Below are 21,833 nucleotides of genomic sequence, written 5' to 3' on the forward strand. Positions count from 1 at the left end.
ACTTTAGTTTTCCCCCTTTCATTTTTGGTTTTAGTCATTCACTGATTTCTAAAAGCTTTTCAATATTCTAAACTTTGTAACTACTTTTTCCATCAAACCATGTCACATGTCATCTCAGCATATTAAAAGCTAAGAGTCCCCAAAAGACACTGTTCTCCAGCACCACTATGTTGTTGAAATATAAAAGATGTATATATCAATGACAAAGTATGTATGTATAACCTTTAACTAATTTCATTAAAAAATGTGGTGGTGGGCCTTAGTAACTCAAGACCAACTTGTGGATCATATGGGAAGCTAGATAAGAGTCAAGGTTGGTGTAGACCGGCATTGCTGAATTGTATATCTACATGGTGAAGAAAAGACTAAGGGAGGATACAGCAATCAGAAATATTTCTAAGTCAAAATCAAAAGTTGAAATCTTTATTTTTGTAATACACATATACAAAATCTCAAGAGATTGGTGGACAGTCTTCAATCTAAAACAAATTCAGGATATTTAGCTCAATATCAAAATAAGTGAAATTTAATAAAGTTTCAGGTTAATTTCTGAATAACATTTTGCACTTGTTTTCAATTTAAATGTCATTATACAAAAATCTTTCTCATTAAGCAAGGTTAAAATTTTAAAAAGCTTTAAACATATTTCTAGGAAAAAGTAGGCAAAACAATAGTTTTTTTTTTAATATTGCTTTAAACCTATTTTCAATGAGAAATAAACTGAAGAAAACTGACTTTCAAGTATGTAATTCAAGACCAAAACAACTGGTTCATCACATAGATCATCCATTTAAACACTTAAAGCATGTTGCTGGTTTAATTTTCATCTGAAATAAAACAGCTTAAACTTAAGGAATGCAATTGCCAAGAGAGATAGTAGGAACTGCAGATGCTGGAGAATGAGATAACAAGGTGTAGAGCTGGATGAACACAGCAGGCCAAGCAGCATCAGAGGAGCAGGAAAGCTGACGTTTTGGGCTAGACCCTTCTTCAGAAGTGGGGGAGGGAAGGGGGTTCTGAAATAATAGGAGAGCTTTCCTGCTCCTCTGATGCTGCTTGGCCTGCTGTGTTCATCCAGCTCTACACCTTGTTATCTCAATTGCTAAGAGAGCTAGGGTTTAGACTGTTGAAGTCAGTATTTCCCACTACTTCTGCTGTTGTCTTGGGTCTCTTTGAAATAATATCTTGATACTGTTCTTGATTAATTAAACCTTGGGTTATGCTTTTGCTTTCTTCAAATTTGGGTAATACAACAGCAATGTATCCTTCGGTAGATGGCTGATTGTGGGACAGAAAGAGCTTTACATTAATACGAATGACATAAAATAAACTATAGTAAATAAACCATTGTGTGTGATAATCCTATTTTACCTTTTTTTGTAGAAGGCTGGGATCCTGGAGAATATTTTCATTTACCTCCAGTAAACGTCCTCTGATACAACTGCAATAAAAGAGGGAGGGAACTTGAAAGGGTAATAGTATAACAGCCATGTGTTGTTTTCTTTATACAACAGTTATTATAAACCATGAAAAGTAAACAACTTCCTTTTTCTTGTATCTCATTTGAGGATTACGTTCAAGTTATCTTTCTGCCATTGTCAGCCATTTGTGAACTGTTTGTAAACAAGAAAAGCTTATTTCCTTAAACTGATCATATTTGCTGTTTTGCCTGGAGGGTGAAGCACTTTCATTGTGACAGAACATGGTGTTTAAATTAGCAACAGGACATTTCTCACGACCACAGAGTGGCTCTGTTCCTTTGCATCCAATTCTGGTTTTAAAAAAAAGTCAAAAATATTAGTTTCCAAAGGCAACTTCATGACAGTGGAGGTGCAAGATACAGCACAAATGGCAAGCAAACAACCATTCTTATCGAGTAATTTGATACCCAACTACGTGTAGAGGAATTTTGATTATCCTGCATCAATATGAATGCATCAGCTCAAATCCCTCTTTCTGTACAGGAAAGCATCTCAATACAAGTCACCTTTACACCATTTACAAGATTCAGGTCTGGTGTGCAATGGAATGGTGCAGCTCCACCACCACAAGCAGCTTAACACCATGCAGGACCCAGCAGCCTATTTGATTGGTACCCCATTCACCATGTTGAATATTAACTCCCTCCATCACCAATGCAACAACTCACAAAGGCTCCTTCCAAATCCATTATCTCTATCACTTAGGATACGGGCAGTAAGTGCACACCATAACCTGAAAAGCTCCACCCAAGCAACACACCATTCGGATTTTGAACCATATTGCTGTTCCTTCAGTGTCACCTAGTTTAAAGTCCTGGAACTCCCTCCCTATAAGCACTGTGATTACTTATACCCTATTGATTGCAGCAGTTCAAGCCGGTAGCTCAATAGCATCTTCCCCAGGTATTTAAGGATGGGAAATAACAGCAGCATTCATTGAAAAATAATATTGAACACCACTTTGCAAGAATACATTTAGGAGCCTGGGTAAGTTGCTATAGCATATCTTGTAGATGGCACTCACGACTGGCTTTAGGCAGGTGTAAAGTGGGATGCCAAACAGGTAGTTTTATCCTGATGGTATCATGCTTGAGTGTTGTTGGAACTGCACTCTCAGCAAGTGGAGACTGTATTTCATCACAATCCTAGCCTATGCCTAACAGATAATGTACAGCCTTTGAGGAGACAGGACATGAGCTATTCACCATAGTATTCTCAGTGTCTAACCATGTTCTTCTCTTTGTATTGTTGTTTCTAGTCAAAGGTAACCTGGCCCCAGGGTGTTGACAGTGGGGGTTTCCCCTGATGGCAATGCCATTGAATGTTAAGAACTGATAGCTAAATTTACTTTTCCTGAAGATGGTTATTGCCTGGCACGTGTGGCACAAATTTTACTTGCCACTTGTCACCCCAAACCTGGATACTGTCCAGGTCTTGCTGGATTTGGACTTGGACTGCTTCAGTATAGTTATGAAATGGTGCTGAGCATTCATTTCAAACCACCCCACATCTGACTTTATGATGGAGGAAAGGTCATTGATGAAGCAGTTCATGATGGTGGGGCCTAGGACATTACCCGGAGGAACTCCTGCAGAGATGTCCTGGAATGGAGATCACTGACCTCCAATATTCACAATCACCTTCCTCTTTGCCAGGTATGGCCCCAACCAGTGTAGAGTTTCCTCTGCCCGTTGATTCCAGTTTTGCTGCAGTGCTTGATGCTAAGGGCTGTCACTCTCATCTGACTTCTGCAATTCAGCTCTTTTGTCCATGTTTGAACCAAGACTGTCATGAGGTGAGGAACTGAATGGCCCTGGTGAAACACAGTCAGAGCATCAATGAGCAGACATTGCTAAGCTTGACAGCTGTATTAAGCACCATTACTTTGCTGATGATCAAGAATAGACATGTACACTGGACATACCAACAATATGGGCACTTTTCCACACTGTTGGGAAGATGCCATTGTTGTAGCTGTACTGGAACAGCTTGGCTAGAGGCCTGGCAAGTTCTGCAGCACAAGTTGTCAGTACTATTGTTGGAATGTCAAGAGCCATAAGCCTTTGCAGTATCCAGTGTTTCCAGCTGTTTGATATCACATGGAGTGGATCTGATTGGCTAAAGACTGGCATCTGTGATGCTAGAGGCCTATAGTAGAGCCAGGATGGATCAAACTCAGCACTTCTGGCTGAAGATTGTTACAAACACTTCAGCCTTTCCTTTTGCACAGGATGTGCTGGGCACCCCAATGATTGAGGATGGGAATACTAGTGGATCCTCTAGTGAATTCTTTGCTTGTACAGCACCATTCACGAATATACATGGCAGGAGCTCAGAGCTCATATCTAAGATAAAAAAAATGCTGCAGGAAATCTGATAAACATATCTGCTGGAGAAGCTCAGCAAGCCTGGTAGCATCTGTGGAAAGAATTACACACACACAGTTAACACTGAGCTCAAAAGGACTCTTCTGCAGAAGAAATTACAGTATTTAGCTTTGGAAGGCTTAGATCTGATGGACTGGTTGTGAAATTGCCTTGCTCAATCAATCAATCAATCACTTACGACTTATGCTGTTTGGCACACAAGTAGTCTTGTTTTGCAGCTTCACTGGGTTGACACTTCATTTTTAGGTATGCCTTGTGCTGTACCCGGCACTTCATTAAGCCAAGATTGATCCCTTGGTTTGATGGTAATGGTGGAGTGGGGGATATACCAGGCCATGAGGTTGCAGATGATGTTTGCTGATGATAGCCCACAGCACCTCAGATACCCAGTCTGAAGTCGCTAGATCTGTTCAAAGATGATCCCATCTAGCACAGTGATATAGCTCCACACAACACAATGTAGGGTATTCTCAACGTAGACTTTGTCTCCACAAGGAGTTTGGGGCTTAGTTACTCTTCCAGATATCATGCACAGATGCATCTGCATTAGGCAAATTGATGAGGATGAGGTCAAGTATGTCCGTTCTGAAGAAGGGTCACTGGACCTGAACCATTAATGCTGATTCTCTCCACACATGCTGCCAGACCTGTTGAGATTTGAGCAACTTCTAGCATTTGCACACTTCTTTCATTTGTTTTTTTCCCCTTGTTAGCTCTCTCAACACCTGTTGCACATCCTACAGAGATTGTTGATTACGAACATTGTTTTCTAACCTAGTGCTGTAAGACGTTTTGGGGTTCAGCGACAATGTTGAAGATACCCAGGAAAACTCCTTCACAAATTGCATACCATTGTGCACCATCTACGGTCAATCTGCCCTGTCAGTAGATGTCTACACTGTTGTTTAACCAACCAGAAGGCCAGCTGTCCAATTTTGGGAGTCTCTGAATTATGAGTCCAGTCCATTATGCCATCGTCTCTCTCAGACAGTCACCTAATGACATGTTCGGTGATGCCTACATCCCATGAACAATTTTAAAAACTGTCACCTTTCAGAAAGGACCTTAAAATTGTGATTGAAATAATGGGAAATTATTTTAAAAATCCAAAAATTGTAAAAGGAAGAGAATGTACAAGTGTTCTGCTAATTCAGTAATTTTAGTTCTGGATTGAGACATTTTCCTCAATGCTGTAGGATCCATTTCCAAAAGAACAAGCCTCCATTAAAAACTTAAAGCCACAACACACGAGAAAAATATCAAAAGTCCTAAAAATAACATTATTTAATTTGGCACAAAATAAGGATCAGACAATGCTGACAATTTTTTGTTTTTCCAAAGTAATTGGCACACATAAAAAGCCATCATTTGAAATACACTTCCAGCGACTGATGAGCTCACAGCTAACACTGTCTTGCAGCTCATGCAGAAACATTTTAAAAAGGCAGTCACTACATTTTTTTTTACTTCGTCAAAACTGAGAGGATACACAAAAGGATTTCCCAAACACATCAATTCTATTTTGAAGGCTAGTCAACCCTCACTGCAAAATGAATGAACGCCAAGCCCATTAATATGAGTATTTGTGCATAATGACCCAAACAAATCAAGTGGTTAAAAAGCATTTTAAAAAGTTAGAATGGAATATCAATTCATCGAGCCAAGATATTAACAGTAACTTTAAACAGGCCAAAACCTACAGCTTGTCTCTCTGCACAGCTGTTCTGGTACCCAAACAGATGTACCATCACGTCTTCAGACTGCTCCTCCTATCACTGGCTCTATACTCACTTGTATTTCCAGCAGATGTGATGCAGTTGGGCCTATCACATATTTTCGCTCATTTTTCACCCCCAATATTGACCTTTTGAAAGCGAATTTGCTGACTGCCTGTGCCTCCAACAGATTTTAAAGTTGTTTTGGCAGGATAAATGTCAATAAGGAGACACATGCAACCCTAAATCTGACTCAGCAATACCTCTACCATGTTTTTTTTGAATAGGTAGGTGTTTCAAGACAAGAGAGATTTGCAGTCAAAGATTTCCATTTATGGCTGGTGGTAAAAGGGAAAATGTAATATGTGGTACAGAGAAATCTCTCAAATACACAATGTTAATGCACAAAAGTAAATGCCAAATTAGGAAAATTTCACAATAGTTGCAATATTTAATGAATTTCACATAATTATAACAGTCTTCAAAACAAAGAGAAAGACCTTGCCTGTATATTGTGTATTCCTCGCCATCTGAGCACAGTATTCTGCACAATGGTGCAAGTTCTGTTAGAAACTGTCCACCCTGAAATAAGGTTAAAACAAACATATAATCAAACTCACCAGAAAGAGAATCAATCAATCAGCATATCACAGCGACAATTTCTATAAATTTTCCACAAATTGGCTAAATAGAAAAGTTGCAAGTACAATTCTTGCAAGGTATAACAAAGGTGCCAATGCTTACTATATCAAAAGGTATCCAGCTGCAGCCTGAGGGTCATATACAGCTTTGTGAAGACCTATGAATCACTTCAAACAAAGAGATAACTACTGTAGCTACTGCATGGCAGCACCGTATCTAGTATCTAATACAAATCTACTGATCACAAAACACGTTAGGATACGTAGAGCTAGAAGACTGGCCTCATTAGCAATTTTGAAAATAGAAACCTAGCCATTTGCTCATCTTGTATGCTCAAGAAGGAAAGAGAATGCAAAGTTACCTTGCTATCAGATCACTGTTCACGGTACATTGTGCAAACTTACAAATCAGCCATGGGTCACCACGTTCAGACTGTAAAAGAAAAGTGTTTGGTCTGACCTCAAACTCCCTTGGAAAGGCAAAGTATCTCAGAATTTTAAACAAGCTAAAGAATCTATTTGATGCTGGTACTGTATAGTGGCTATGCAAGCCTTTTCTTGCCCCCCTAACAAAGATGCTGCTATCAGTACAAAAAGACACATTCTTATCGTCACACAATTGAGCAACATTTATGTATTAATTTCAGGGCAGTGCAATGCCAGGTATGTTAGTTGTATGTCCCAGCAACTGGCTAATCTAGCAGCATGTTGCTTTGGTTGTTTATGATAGGCATGACACAGACCGTATTCAATGAGCCTGTGCTTGCAAAACCCAGAACAAATGCATATTGTTCAATATGATGCCACGATTGGCAGCATTTGTTGAATAATCCTTAGGATAGCTATTAGGAACTCACAGCTCATAAGATAAAATTCAAGCTCACAGCCTAAGCTTCCAACAGTGGAATACATTCACAGCCAGGGACCCATGTTCTGTAAACAAAAGGAATGTGTTTGAGTCTTAACTTTTTCAAACCACACCAGAGCTTGGGAGCTAAGTTCCCTGTTGGTGGTGCCATGGCAACACGCTAGCCAATCAATGCATTCTTATGGTCATTACCAAAATTAATAATAAGATAAACACTGAGCTGCAAATTTAAATCAGTTGGTAACTGAGCTTTAAGTTTACATGTGGGAATTTGTGTTTTTGGATAACTGATTGGAACATCTTAATTCAATTTGCAAGAGACTTCACCAAAATTAATGTCATAGTAATTAACTTGGCTCAGACAGCCTGGAAGACTTGCAAGAAAAATGGCCCAAAATGAGAAAAAAATATTCATTCATTCAGTCTCCTTTAGAATAATGCCTTCTTGATTTTTAAAGAAAAATAATTTATGGGATGTGGGCATTCCTAGATGGGCCACTGTTTATTGCACATCCATTGTTGCACTTGAGGTCGTTACGAAGAACTGCTCACTTGAACTGCTCCAGTGCTGTAGGTAAATCCACAATGCCATTAGGGAGAGAATTCCAGGATTTTGATCCAGCAACCATGAAGGAACTGCAATATATTTCCAAGTCAGGATAGTGAGTGGTTTGAAGGGGAACTTGCAGTGGCATTGCTCAGGAAATCTGGCATGTCCATAGCATCCTTCACCAACTTCTACAGATGCACCATTGAAAGCTTGCTGTTCAGATGCATAAAGGCCTGGTACAGCAACTGCTCTGCCTAGGACTGTAAGAAACTACAGAAGGTTGTGTGCACAGCCCAGACCATCACGGAAGCCAACCTTCCATCCACAGAGATAACAAGGTGTAGAGCTGGATGAACACAGTAGGCCAAGCAGCATCAGAGGAGCAGGAAGGCTGACGTTTCGGGCCTAGGTCCTTCTTCAGAAATCCTTCCATCCACAGACTTCATTTATACTGTTCACTGCCGTGGAAAGGCTGCCAATATCATCAAAAACCCTTCACACCCCAGTAATGATCTCCTATGACCTCTTCTGTCAGGCAGCAGATACAGAAATCTGAACATGCACATGAGCAGGTTCAGGAACAGCTTCTTCCCGGCCATTATCAGACTGATGAATGGACTCTCTAGCCTCAAATAATGCTTATCTTGCTAACGTTGATCTCTCCTTGCGCACGCCCTGTGTGATGTAACCTGTATGCCTCTAAGTCTTTTTGATCTGTACATCCTTTGCTTACTATGATCTGCATGTATTGCTCGTAAACAAAGCTTTTCACTGTATTTCAGTACATGTTGACAATCAATCATTTGTCTGTTGCCCTGGTCTCTCTAGACGAAAGTGGTTGTGGGTTTGGAAGATGTTGAAAATTTCTGCAGTGCATTTTGTCAATGGTAAACACTGGTGGTGGTGGAGGGACTGAATGCTTGTAAGTGTGCTGTCGTTCAAGCAGGCTGCTTTTCCTGGACGGTATCAAGCTTCTTGAGTTGTTGGAGGCACACTCATTCAGGCAAGTGGAGCGTACGCCCCAAACTCCTGACTTGTACCAGAATGAGTTAATAATAATGTCTTTTGAAGTCTGCAAGTAATACTAAATGTGAAAGTACAGCAAATTTTAGAAAAGGTATTCACAAGGATTGCGTCTTCCAAGAAATTTAAAAACAAACTGAAAATACTAGATGAAATATCCAATTCAGTTCAAGGACACAATTGTATAATATAGAAACATTGGGAGAAAAGAGAGCTTTGGAGAATGGATGTGCTTTACAACATTTACAAATCAAATTGGGCTTATGGATTATTGCAATAAAACAAAGCAATGGAACCATCAGCGTACGATAGCTAAAGCTACATACTATGAAAATAATTTGATAAGACACATGTATCAGCTTCAGTTCCTTTACAAAAATATAAGTTTTCAAACAAGCATCTAAAATAAAACTCCATCAGAATCACAAACAGAAACAAGAGGCGTGTGATGTGTGACATGTACAGATCCAAGTTACTTTGGGTTAGCTGAAATTTTTTTGATAAGTCTTCATTTTGCTCTTATGTATACTTTCCAAAATCTTTAGGTCTTGGATCTAGAAACATAGGAGATCACTGACAAAGCATATTTTTTTAAAAAAAGTCCTGCTGAAAGCCACTACTGAAATGGCAGACCATATTTTTTTTAAATGGTGGTGACCATGGATTTAAATAACATTCCAAGAAATAAAATGTTGCAAAATCATTTATTCAAAAGCACACATTTACAACAACATTGCCAGTCATTCTATCACTTCTACATCCAAGGTCATGAGGTAAGGAACGAGAGCGAACGACAGAGAGAGCGAGAGCAAGGGAGGAAAGAGAAGGAATTCAAATAAAAAGAGATCAAACATACCCGTTTAGATTTTCCTGAAACCTTGTTTTGTAGTCGACTACAGTTGGCACTGATCTGGTAGCTGATATTTTTTATTTCTTTCCCACTCTGTAATAGAGGGTGAGATTCTGCCAGTGTGATGACACATATCCTATTATAATCAAGAGTGGCATGAATTAGAGCTCTAAAGCAAATAAAAGAACAGGCCTACATACTTCCAGTGCTAGAATAAGTGCTATATTCTATATGTCAGGATTCCAATAACCATATTTAGTCACGTGGATTATCATGTGCCGATTACTGTGGTTCTAAAGCTATCGTTAGTGACCAATTACATATATTGGCATGGTTAAGATGGTTTAGTAATAAACAAGACAACTAAATTGCTCTTTCAAGAACATAAATCGAAAGTCAACTTCCATTTAATTAGCACCAAATCATTTCTTTGGAATGATAAAAACTACACTAATTTTGAAGTGTAGTCATTACTATTATTTACTTTTGAAGTGCAGTTATTACTATTATTTGGTAAGAGATAACATCATTTACACTTGACAAGGTCCTACAAAAATTACAAATTGAATTTCTAGTTAATGAATTACCTTGATTGGGTTGGTCGAGTGTAAAATGTTAGCCAGAACATTAGTAAACAAAACTATTCTTTGTAATGCTGTGCGAGTAATATGGCAGGCCATTAAACTCTGTCTGCTTCAGTGAAAATGTTCAGACCCTGGAGAGGAACTTAAATCCAATAACTTGTACTAGTGAGTCAACCTTGAACTACATTTTTAAATTCAAGGATGAAAACTCAGTGTAAAATTAATTACTTGTGTTTTCTTAGACTATTGTTATGTAGGATTAATTTCCCTTATACAGAGACTTCATGTAAAAAAAAATCATGACTTAGCACAATTGCTAGGTATTTCATAATATGAGCTAATGGTCTAACTGTGTGCTTTGGAACCCTGTTTTAATTCTTTACATCAGATTTCATAAATACACTTAAAAATATTACATATACAAATACAAAAGGAAAATGTATTTAGCCCATTCCGTCTAAATTGCTCCTCAATTTATCTATTGTCAAACAACTACATACGTTAGCTCAGATCACAGGAAATCACTGCTACTTATATCTTTATGTTATTCAGTTAAATTGCTGATTCCAATAATTTGATTCAGACTAAGGTGCAAAGTTATTTCTCGTAAAAGAAAGCAGTATCTCTGGAACACACACCTCCTGCATGAAATTAAAATAATGCATGCCAACAAGATGACGTTTCAAAAGAAGCCATTTACTGTCAATTGTGATGGCTTATGAAGTATTCTCCTTAAATTTGGCTGCCCTGTGAGATCAAAGGCAGCTGTATCACTGCAGCAACCCTCTTTTACATCTTTCTCATTCCAATACCACCTCAGCTTCACCCTTCTGAAAGGACCCAGTACCCAGTTTTGAACCACTTATTTACTCCACACGATAGCAAGGAACAGCTGAATGAAGGCACTGGATGCTGTAAAGGCTGACAACATTCTAGCAACAGTACCAAAGACATGCTGGAGGACCAGAAGTGCCATTTGCCAAGATGTTTCAATACAGCTGTAACACTGGCATCTATCCAGCAAATGTGGCACACTGCCTAGGGCACTAACAAGACCATTAAGGACAAATCAGCCCACTTAATTTACAATCCATCCACCACCCTCAGTACTTACTTTCTCCACCACTACACATTGGCTGTACAATAAACCATCTACAAAATACACGACAGGAACTCACCAAGCCTCCTCTGACACTAACTTCCAAACCTGCGACCTCTTACTACCTAGATGGACAAAGCAATACGTGGTAACAGCACCACTTACAAATCTCCCTCCAGGAGCACAAATCAGCCCGACTTAAAACCATACTGCCATTCCTTCACTGTCACTGGCTCAAAATCCTGGAACTCCTTGGCTAATAGCACTGTGAGGATCTCTACATTAAAAGGACAGCAGCATTGTAGCAATTTAAGAAAGCAGCTCACAACCACCTTCCCCAGGGCAATTAGGAATGGACAATAGATGTAGTTCTAGTCAGTGATGGCCACAACCCATTAATATTCTTTTCTTAAATAAAACTGCCCAAAGGCATGGAGAGGGTCTACAAAACATATTGGAAGCTGTTCGACTTACACCATCTGCAATCCTAAACCAAAATCACTTCAGTCACTGAATTCAGTACACAGGTGTGCATTGAGAAAATAAGTTTCAGCTCACTGTCAACATATAAGCAAACAGGCTAGGCACTGAACACCCTAAAAACTAAAGGTCCTCTCCCAAATGACTTCCACAGCACTAACCACTCTTAGTCCATATATATGTACTTTTAACAATGCAAACTAAGACAATGGAACTGTTTGGATATCGTTGAGGCTTTATGTGATTTCTTGGAAGTGAAAGTTAAAACAAAAGGTCAGCAAAGGTAGTTTACTGGAGGATACAAACCAAGACTTTTAAGACGGATAAGAGATTGTCAAGTCATTAAGTCTATAAAAGAAAACCAACTTGGAGAAATCCTAGGATCCACGCTACTATTGCCTAACAACAATCCTGAAAGAAAATCAGCTGAAGAGACCTTAGTGAAGACTTTCTTTTCTGGGAATCAAAAAAAAAAACAAACAAACAAAAAAAAAGAAATTCACACAAATCAGTGTTTCGGAATCCTTAAATTCTGAAAGCTGAACTGCAAAGAAAAAAATCCTAAAACCTACATTTAACTGACCTTCCACCCAAACTAAGGATCCCCCGTTGCTCTGCATTTGACAGCAGCAACTTAATTTCTTTGGTTCCTGGTCAGACATTACGAACACGGGAAGAGAAAGAGACAGGAAGATTGGGAGCCAGGAGAAAATGAGAGGAGTGGGGTGATGAGGGCTCAGCTGCTAGGGGAGCAGGCCTCGTCACCCCTTGACTCTCCTTGCGCACACACAACCTCTCCCCCAGCTTCTAGATCCTCCTTCTCTTCTCCCTCTAGGAATTCCCCATCATCTGTCTCGTATCCCCCTTCACACCACCAAAGCCCACTTCAAAAGCATGTGCACTTCCCGGTGTATGCGCAGTAATGCATTTACACATGACATCACACAAAGCGCAAGTGATTTCAGGGCTTGGAACCGTGCATCGCCCAATGAGTGCACATGTGTGGTTTCCTGCAGTTGTCATTATCAGCAATGATAATTAGTGATGATGGTAAGATCACAACAATGTACAATATTCCATTATTCTTTATGAAGTTGCAATAGCAATACATCAGATACACCCACCTATTAGAATGGTGTAAGATACAATGATCTTCACACGGTTTCCCTTTAACATCTGGAACAAAGAAAAAAAAACTGTCGTCAAAAATTGCAAAGCTATTTTTTTAAAAATGCCTCATAGCAGTACATAGTGCAAAGTTATTATATTCCATCTTAAATAGATCTTACATCTTCCTGTTAAATTGACTCATTTTATAACCTACATGCCACGTGTTTTCCCATCACCCCCACACATTACTTTTTCTCCCCTCATCAAAATCTGAACTTATTCACAAACTTGACCTTCCAGTTCTTGATTCACCCAGGTTTCTTAGACAGCATCTTCCAAACCAGTGACCACTATCATTTAGAAGAAGAAGAACAAGAGCAACAGATACACAGAAACACCACCATGCAAGTTCCCCTCCAAGTTCTCGTTCCTTCCTACTTGATCTGCTTGCCCTGACCTATATTGCTAACATTCCTCCTTTCAACAATAAAATTGAGCCAGTTCCTTTAATCACAGATGTTGCCTGTCCTGCTGAGTATTTCTAGCATGTTTAATTTCTAATTAAAACAATTGCTGCTTATTCAACTGCTTCATTTACGTGGTGTACTGTGTTAACTGGTTGTTATACATCTAACCTAACTGACTACACTTCAAAGGTAATTCATTAGAAGTGAAGTGCTTTGACAGAAACTTGCATTCACAAATTGAAAGCTAAGTCAGGATAAAGAACAGATGCTTAGCAATACATCCAGCATGACTGTTGCTAACATAATTACTGCTAATTTCAGTTTAACTGGGGTCTCAGAATGGATAGTATCCAATAATAGATGCAGTTGACTGGCAAATCATTTCAAGGCAGGTGATTTGAAGATAGAAATCTACCAAAACTGTGCACAAGGTTGACAGTGAGAGCTAGAAATCTGGATGCCAAAGACTTCTAGAATGTGCAACCAGCCCTGGTCATGCAAAAGTCATTACTTATCAGGGTACTACACATTGTGAAGAACAAAAGTCAGCTCAGATTAGTGCCAGTTGCCAAATCTCTAAAGCAGTATATTGAAGTTTGAAGTGTCAGTCTTGTAACTACTTAGTTATACAATTTTATAGTGGGACTCTTGTGGCACAGTTAGTATCCTTTAAGCCTGCAGGTCTATTTGTAAAATTGACATGTGTTCATGTACAATCACATGTCTGTTCATGACAGCTTATCTTTAGAAGATGAGAGATGCTGTTAATGTCTCAATCAGTATGCCTTTAAGAGACATTCTCGTGTCATCATTGTATCCCAGACCCAAGGGTATAAAGGCCTCATTGTGATTTGATTTGATTTATTGTCATGTATACTTAAGTACACTGAAAAACTTTGTTTATGAGCAGCGCAGGCAGATCATAGTAAGCAAGGACATACAGATCGTAGGGCAAAAAAATACTTGGACAGAGGCATACAGATTACAGTGCACAGGGTGTGTGCTAGGCAAGATCAACATTAGCAATTCCAGCATTATTTGAAGTTAGAGAGTCCATTCAGCAGTCTAATAATGGCAGGGAAGCTGTTCTTGAACCTGCTGGTGTGTGTTCAAGCTTCTGTATCTTCTGCCGGACAGAAAAGGTTGAAGAAGAGCATTAAAGGGAGGGGGTGGGTGAGGGGAGAAATGGGTCTTTGCTGATATTCGCAGCCCTTCTGCGGCAACGAGCCGTGTAAAAGGAGTCCACGGATGGAAGGTTGGCTTCCATGATGGTCTGGACCGTGCACGCCACCTTCTTACAGTCTTGGGCAGAGCAGTTGCCCCACCTGGCCATTATGCACCCGGACAGTATGCTTTCAATGGTCTACCTGTAGAAGTTGGTAGGGGCCTTGTGGGCATGCCAAATTATCCTGGGGTCCCTTGAAGGTCATACACTACCGGAAGCACATTCCTTTGTAACGTCAGAGCTTACCATCAGAACAGACGAATGTGCTTATGAATGCAGTGTTTGCATACAATAGCTAGATAGAATACACATCTGCTTAATTCTTCAATACCTACACATTTTATGTAGGAGAGATAACAAACCACGAGGTAAAATACCCTGTTAAAAACATCACAGGCTATCCTAGAAATTAGGCTGAAAGCTGATAAGCTTTAATTTTGCTTTCCCCTTAATTCAATAAGAAAGTATTAACTATTGAAAGAAAGCATGGAAGAAGCCAGGGTTCAAATGAATCAGACTTCTGCGCATAGTTACTTCATAAAAGCGCTAGTTGATCTTCTGATATTCTAGACATTTTCTAAGCATGCAATTCAATTAAACGGATCCCAGAGTCAATGTAATAGGCATACTCAAATTGGCCTTCAGCAACCCAAGCACTGAATGGACATAAAGGTTCAGTTCGAATCTGCATTTTCAGCAGAGTGCATACAAACATACGTAGTAGACCATATAGCCCCTCAAGCTTGTTCTGCCATTCAATTAGATCGTAGCTGATCAAATTCCATGCTCATCTACTCCAAATAACCCGCTATTCCCCTGCCAAACAAAAATCTGAATTTTTTAAAGACAGGTGGACAATGGTAAGGCACAACATTCTAATGTCACAAAACCCTAAAATTTAATCTAATTTGAAAGGGCAACTCGAATTTTAAAACAGCAACCCAAGTTCTGACCCACTAAAGGAAACATCCTTTCCACATCCACCTTGTCAAGGCCATTCAGAATTTTAAATTCAAATCAAGTCAACTCTCACTTTAAACTTCAGTGGAAATAAACCCAGACTGCTCAACCAATCAAAAGACAACACAAAAGTCCAGACTTCAATCCAGTAAATCTTCTCTGAAGTACCTCCAGTGTATGTATATCCTTATAAAAGGGATCAAAACTAGATACAATATTCAAAGGTTTGGCAAAGATCTGTAGCTCGGGTGGTGGGTGAGGTTATTGAATTGCTCGCCGACCTGGCTTGTTCTCGTTCAGACGTTTCATCATCATGCTAGGTGACATCATCAATAGAGCCTCTGATGAAGTGGTGTTTTTCACCATACCACATATAAACCCATACAGATCAAAACCAGAAATGACACTACTCACCATTACAGACCAAAAAGTATAAATTCCAAACCGAGTAGAATAACATTGCTTCATCGGAGGCTCCACTGACAATGTCACCTGGCATGGTGACGAAACGTCTGACTGAGAACAAGCCAGACAGCGAGCAAGTCAACAACCTAGATACAGTATTTCCAGCTGTAGACTTGTGCATGGGAAATCGTATTTCACTAATTTGCTTGAGTTTTTTGAAGAAGTAACAAAGAAGATTGATGAAGGCAGAACAGTAGACCTGATCTATATGGACTTCAGAAAGGTGCTTGACAAGGTTCCACATGGTAGACTAGTTAGCAAGGTTGGATCACATGGAATACCATGCCCTCCAGTTCTGGACTCCCCCATTTGGATTCAGAACTGACTCTAAGTTAGGCGACAGAGGGTTGCTTTTCAGACTGGAGGCCTGTGACCAGCAGTGTGGCACAAGGATCGGTGCTGGGTCTACTGCTTTTCATCATTTATGAAAGTGATTTGGATGTGAACATAGGAGGTGTAGTTAGAAAGTTTGTAGAAAACACCAAAATTGGTGGTGTAGTGGACAGCAAAGAAAGGTTACCTCAGAGTACAATCGGATCTTGATCAGATGGGCCAATGGGCCGAGGAGTGGCAGATGGAGTTTAATTTAGATAAACGGGAGGTACTGCATTTTGGAAAGGCAAATCAGGGCAGGACTTACACATGTAATGGTAAGGTCCTGGGGAATGTTGCCAGGATTGGATGGCTTGAGCTATAGGCAGAGGCTGAATAGGTTGGAGCTATTATCCCTGGAGCATCAGAGGCTGAGTTTTATAAAATCGTGAGGGGCATGAATAGGTGACTAGCTAAGGTCTTCTCGCTGGGTTGGGGGTGGGGGGAGGGTGGAGAAGGAGTCCAGAACTAGACGGCATAAGTTTAAGGGGAGAAAGGAAAGATTTAAAAGGGGCCTAACGGGCAACCTTTTCATGCAGAGGGTGATGCGTGTATGAAATGAGCTGCCAGAGGAAGTGGTGGAGGCTGGTACAATAACATTTAAGAGGCATCTGGATGGGTATAGGAAGAGGAAGGGTTTAGAGGAATATGGGCCAAAAGCTGGCAAATGGCACTAGATTAATTTAGGACATCTGGTCAGACAAGTTGGACGGAAGGGTATGTTTCCACGCTGTACATCTCTGACTCTACAACACACCAATGCTCTATGTAACTGAAGCACATCATCCCTTGATGTTCAATTGCTCAATAGATGACAGCATTCTATTAGCCTTCTTGATTCTGTCACACCTGCATACTAACCTGTTGCTTAGGCACCAGGACATCCAAATCCCTTTGCACCACAGAATTCCAAAGCTGCTCTCTTTTTGAGATTTACTGTTTTTTTCCTTATTCTTCCTGTCAAAAGTTCACAACTGCACTTTTCCCATTTTATACACTACCAGATTTTTCCTTACTCACCCTATCCATACCCATCTGCAAGATTGAAATTTCACATATTTACTGTTTATGTTCTTAGGACATCCGAAAAGCTTTACAGGCAATGTTGAGTCACATTACATTTTGAGTCTCAAGATACTGAGTTACAATTTTTTTAAGCAGTTGGAATTATTTTCCTTCAAATTTGATGTGGGTCTGCAATATCCACCTCCTGTGAAAATTCCACTGTGGCAGGCTGAATAGGGAAACCTTATGCATTTTATCAAGTTATTTTCTACTAAGCATTTCATCATAACATAAATAATAGGGAGAATACAGCAGCTGCCCGTTAACAGACTCCATATAGTCTGACAGTTTGGCCACGCCATCTCGAGATTAAAAATCTCATCAGATACAATGGAATCCTTCCAGTCAGAGCTGAGTTTAGGCTGTGCTCCCGTAGAAATCCAGATTATTCCCCTAAACTTCTGCGAAACGAAAGACAACCTAATCCCCACCTTCCAGTCTTTAGATACGATTACGGTTTATTGTCTTCTCTTCCCTAACTTGAAAACCAGTGTCAGTCTGGTGCTCGCAAATTCAGGCTGGGGTCTTAACCGTTCCGGGTGAATACGGCTCCCGTTCTTCGGTCCGAGCCAATTCGACCGCCCGGATGTTAGGGCCTTCCGTCGGGGTTGGCGGAAATCTTCTCTCTCTCTCCCCCCCGGCCCAGGACAAGGCTCCGCAGTGACAGAGCCGCCCACCCTGCCTTGTACCATCAGCGACAGAGCCGCCTACCTGTCTTATACCAGCGCCTAAAGTAGCGATCGACCATTGAGGGATAGGTCTGAGCCTGCGCCTCCTCCACCTCCATCACACCGGAAGCCAGTACAGTCTCCTAGCAACACGGCGGAAGTGCCGGTTGAATTCTTGATGCTATGTGTTTGTTCCAGTTCCAGGCGCTTGGTACTTCATAACTAATTGCTGTGCAAAGTAAAAACTTTTATACTGTTCTGTAGGGGGATTATCGGAATCGAAACGTCGACTGTGCTTCAGATGCTGCCGGACCCGCTCAGTTTTTCCAGTATTTTCTGCAGTTGTTAATGGAGGGTGCTTGCTACATTTCACTTTTGTCAGGTACCTATAATGTATAAGTTCACCATGCAGTCTCCTGGGGGAACTGCAACAAATGTAGCGGATAACCCCTCTGATTCTAAAGGTGTGATTATTTGAATCTGCTGATAACTAAAAGACACTGCAGCTTCTGGGCCTGGAAAAGTTGCACTGAACGTGGAGAAGTATTTTACGTCAGTCATTCAGAGATGTACAGCTCGGAAAGAGACCCTTCGATCCATCTTGAATGTGCTAACCAGGCCATAGCCCACTCTGCACTTCCAAAACAGAAAATAAAGCTACCGTGACTTTATTTCTATTTGACAAAGACGCAATTACTCTGGGGAGAAACAAAAACAAATACACAAGCAAAAAATGGCTCTACCTTGACTATGTCACCACCAACCTCTTTTGGGCAGGAACCACAGGGGACCAAAATAAAAATAAACAAAAGCAAAATCAAAGAAAGCAAATAATTAAATAAACAAATAACCAATTAAATAAATAAATCCGCTCTGCTTCATCCCCATGGAGCACTCCTGGGACAAGGACAACAATGGTTTAAAATCCAGAGGATGTTCCCCTGCTCATTTCAAATAAAGATAAAATTCCCCTCAGACTGATCCCCATCAAGCACATCTGGAACAGGGCCAGTATGGAGCTAAAACAGAAGCCCTTTGGCTCTTCCAAGGGGTTCAAAATTGGAACAGATGGAAAATAAGACAGTCCTCTTCCCTGGACACCAAACCATAAACTAATGTAAACTCAAAAAGGCAAAATGGAGACTTATACTACAGGGACAATTAACTAAATCAGAATATCATCATCCAGGCTGATAATGCACTCCAGCCCCCATGGCGCCCAGCGGTCTCAACCATGCCGGTGAGCACCACGCACTCCCTCTCCAGGAACACCCGAGCATAGGCGTAACCACAAAAGGGGTCAGACAGTCAGGAACAATGAGCCCCTTTTAAGTCTGTTGCCTGGACCTGTTGATGGCCATCTTGGCCAGGCCCAGGAACAAAGGCACCAGAAGGCTCATACACGTGCCTGCCACTCCCTCCACTGGATGCCTGTAGATCAGGAGTGTGGGGCTGAACTGCAACCAAATTTTAACAGCAGATCCTTCAAGAAACTAAAACGGGGCTGCAGATGTGTGCACACGACATAAATGTGCAACACTGTCTCCTCCAGGCCACAGAACATGCACGTGGACTGGCACCTGGTAAACTTACACATTCGCCGGTAGCACCGGACCGCCACGTGCAGCACTCTCCACCCCGTAACTCTGATGTGAGAAGGGAAGACCCCTTTATAGAGGGCCCTCCATTGGAGATCTCTACCACCAGAGGGCAAAACATTATGCCAAGGCGTGCCTGGGCAGCAGATGAAGGCACAGCAGTGAAGAGTATGCAGCATCAACCTGTACAAATAATGCCTCCGTGCCGTCTAAAAGGCCATCAGGAGGATAGTGCTGAGATGGCTTAGATTGTGGGGCACAAAGTCATGGGGGAGGGTCCGCAGCGCGGGGCCAATGTCAAGTTCAGGATGGACAGGGGTCAATTCGTCCAGAATCAAAATGCATGCCTAAGGAGCCTCGAGTGTACATGAGGTATCGGGGCCGAGTGCCTTGTCCATCAGGCTCCAGATGACTCAGGTCACAAACCAGAGACGGATTGACGCCCTTACAGTCAACTGTGCTGGTGTTATTCAGCCCCCTCCTCTGCCATCCAGCGCATTCCCCGACTCTGGTCGGCCCTGAATCCTGAACTCTCTCCTACCTTGGCCAGTGCAAACCGCGCTCGAGGAGGAAACTGGTCCTGTGCAGCAGCTTCCCAACGAAAGCTGCCACTGCTGTAGTGGGAGAACTCCAGCGCAAGCCAACCGTGCCCCACACGATTGATCAGTTTCAGATTGAAGGCAGGCAACTCCTGGAAGAAGACCCGAGGCTGGGGACCACTCCACGAACAGGAATTGCATGTTGTAATGGAGGCCGCACACCTGATGGAAAAACTACGTCATCAGGGCGCACGATCTTGGAGGAAGCAGAACGTAAAGGTATTGCTGCAAGATCTGAAGGCAGAAAGTCGCTCCCTGGGTGTGAAGGCAAACAAGCACCTGACCACCCTCCTCAAGCGGAAGACTTAGAACCGTAGCAGCGAGACAGTGTTGCCTCTTGTCCCAGGAAAACTTGACGAGCTATTTCTGGACAAAGCCAGGGAGAGGGACCAAAGTGACCAGTCAGTACCACAACATGGTGACCACCAGCTGATTTATGACCAGCACTTGCACCCTGTAGGACAACACTCGGAGCAGTCCTGTCCAGCGTGCTAGGTGAGTGGTCACCTTGGTCTCCAATTCATGCCAATTTACTGACCAGGATTCCTCAGCAGGACAAGGGTGGATTCCTAGGTAGAGGAGGTGAGTGGTACCCCATGTGAAGCACTGGAGCTCCTCCGGAAGAATATCCATCTGCCAGGGACTGATCAGAACTCCTGAACACTTGCTCCAGTTGATCCTTGCAGAGAATGCCAGAGACCTCCTGGCACTCGTGCATCCTTCAGGTCAGCTGGGCCTGTGAACAGAAGGAGCACATCATTGACATATGCCAAAAGAACCGCCTCTTGCCCTGGCCCATGCAGAGCCAAACCCAAATGCTGCTTACGTAGGAGGTGCAGGAACGGCTCCAGGCAGCGAGAATAAAGCTGGCTGGACAGGGGGCAGCCTTGACGCAGACCTCTCCCAAAATGCAGAGGCACCATCAGGGATCCGCTCTATCGAATGCCTTTTCCTGATCAAGAGAGAGAACAGCGCTCGACAGGCCAGCCCTCCGGGAATAATGGATCACATCCTGGACCAGGTGGATGTTGTCGTGGACACTCCGACCTAGGACACTGTAGGAATGATCTGGGTGGATCATGTGGTCTAGCACAGTGCCACAGCGAGTTAAAAGTATCCTGGCAAAGGTTTTGTAGCTCGTGCTGAGGAGAGAGACCAGACGCCAATACAAACAAACAGAGATCCCCCTTCTTAAGCACAGTGATGGCGGCCCTGCGCCAAGAAAGACACATTTCTCTGGTTGCGATTCATTCCTCCAGGACCCGCGCGTAGTTGCCTCTCCTCACCCTCAGCACATCCCAGAATGCCCTGAAAAACTCTGCAATCAGCCCGTCCAGCCCTGGGGACTTGCCCCAGGAATGACAGTCGAGGGCACCGGTCAGCTCCTTCACACTCAGAGGGGCATCAAGCCTCTCGGGACCCTCGGGGCTGACCTGTAGCAGGTCCTCCCACAAAACTTTGCGAGCTTCCTTGCTAGATGGATCTGGAGTGAAGAGAACCCTGTAATCGTCCATCACTTGGCCCCTGATGCCCTCTGGAGCCAAGAGGAGGGATCCATCGCCGGCTAGCAACACAAGGAGCTGCTGACGGACCCCGTGCCTTTTCACCAGCGAGTAAAAGAAGGCG

At 42.0% G+C, this 21,833-nt stretch overlaps 1 protein-coding gene across 1 annotated transcript; it reads right to left on the reverse strand.

Annotated features, from left to right (window-relative positions):
- Positions 1–409: 409 nt before the first annotated feature.
- abitram (actin binding transcription modulator) lies at positions 410–18,675 on the reverse strand. Its single transcript, XM_020515864.2, has 6 exons — positions 18,054–18,675; positions 12,803–12,854; positions 9,522–9,651; positions 6,089–6,165; positions 1,372–1,441; positions 410–1,278 (listed from the first exon to the last, which is right to left on the reverse strand). Exons 1-6 carry the CDS (start codon positions 18,127–18,129, stop codon positions 1,096–1,098), a joined length of 588 nt encoding a protein of 195 aa, XP_020371453.1. The 5' UTR covers positions 18,130–18,675; the 3' UTR covers positions 410–1,095.
- Between the last annotated feature and the right edge of the window lie 3,158 nt (positions 18,676–21,833).

This window comes from Rhincodon typus, unplaced genomic scaffold (assembly GCF_021869965.1).
Source record: "Rhincodon typus isolate 14 unplaced genomic scaffold, sRhiTyp1.1 hic_rhity00002143, whole genome shotgun sequence".
Taxonomy (NCBI): domain Eukaryota; kingdom Metazoa; phylum Chordata; class Chondrichthyes; order Orectolobiformes; family Rhincodontidae; genus Rhincodon; species Rhincodon typus.

Coding starts and splice junctions, on each gene's coding strand:
- abitram (XM_020515864.2), bottom strand. CDS start 18,129: ATGGAGGTGGAGGAGGCGCAGGCTCAGACCTATCCCTCAATGGTCGAT. Junction 12,855..18,053: donor TAGGCGCTGGTATAAGACAG/GTAGGCGGCTCT, acceptor TCTTTGTTCCAG/ATGTTAAAGGGAAACCGTGT. Junction 1,279..1,371: donor CCAGCCTTCTACAAAAAAAG/GTAAAATAGGAT, acceptor TCCCACAATCAG/CCATCTACCGAAGGATACAT.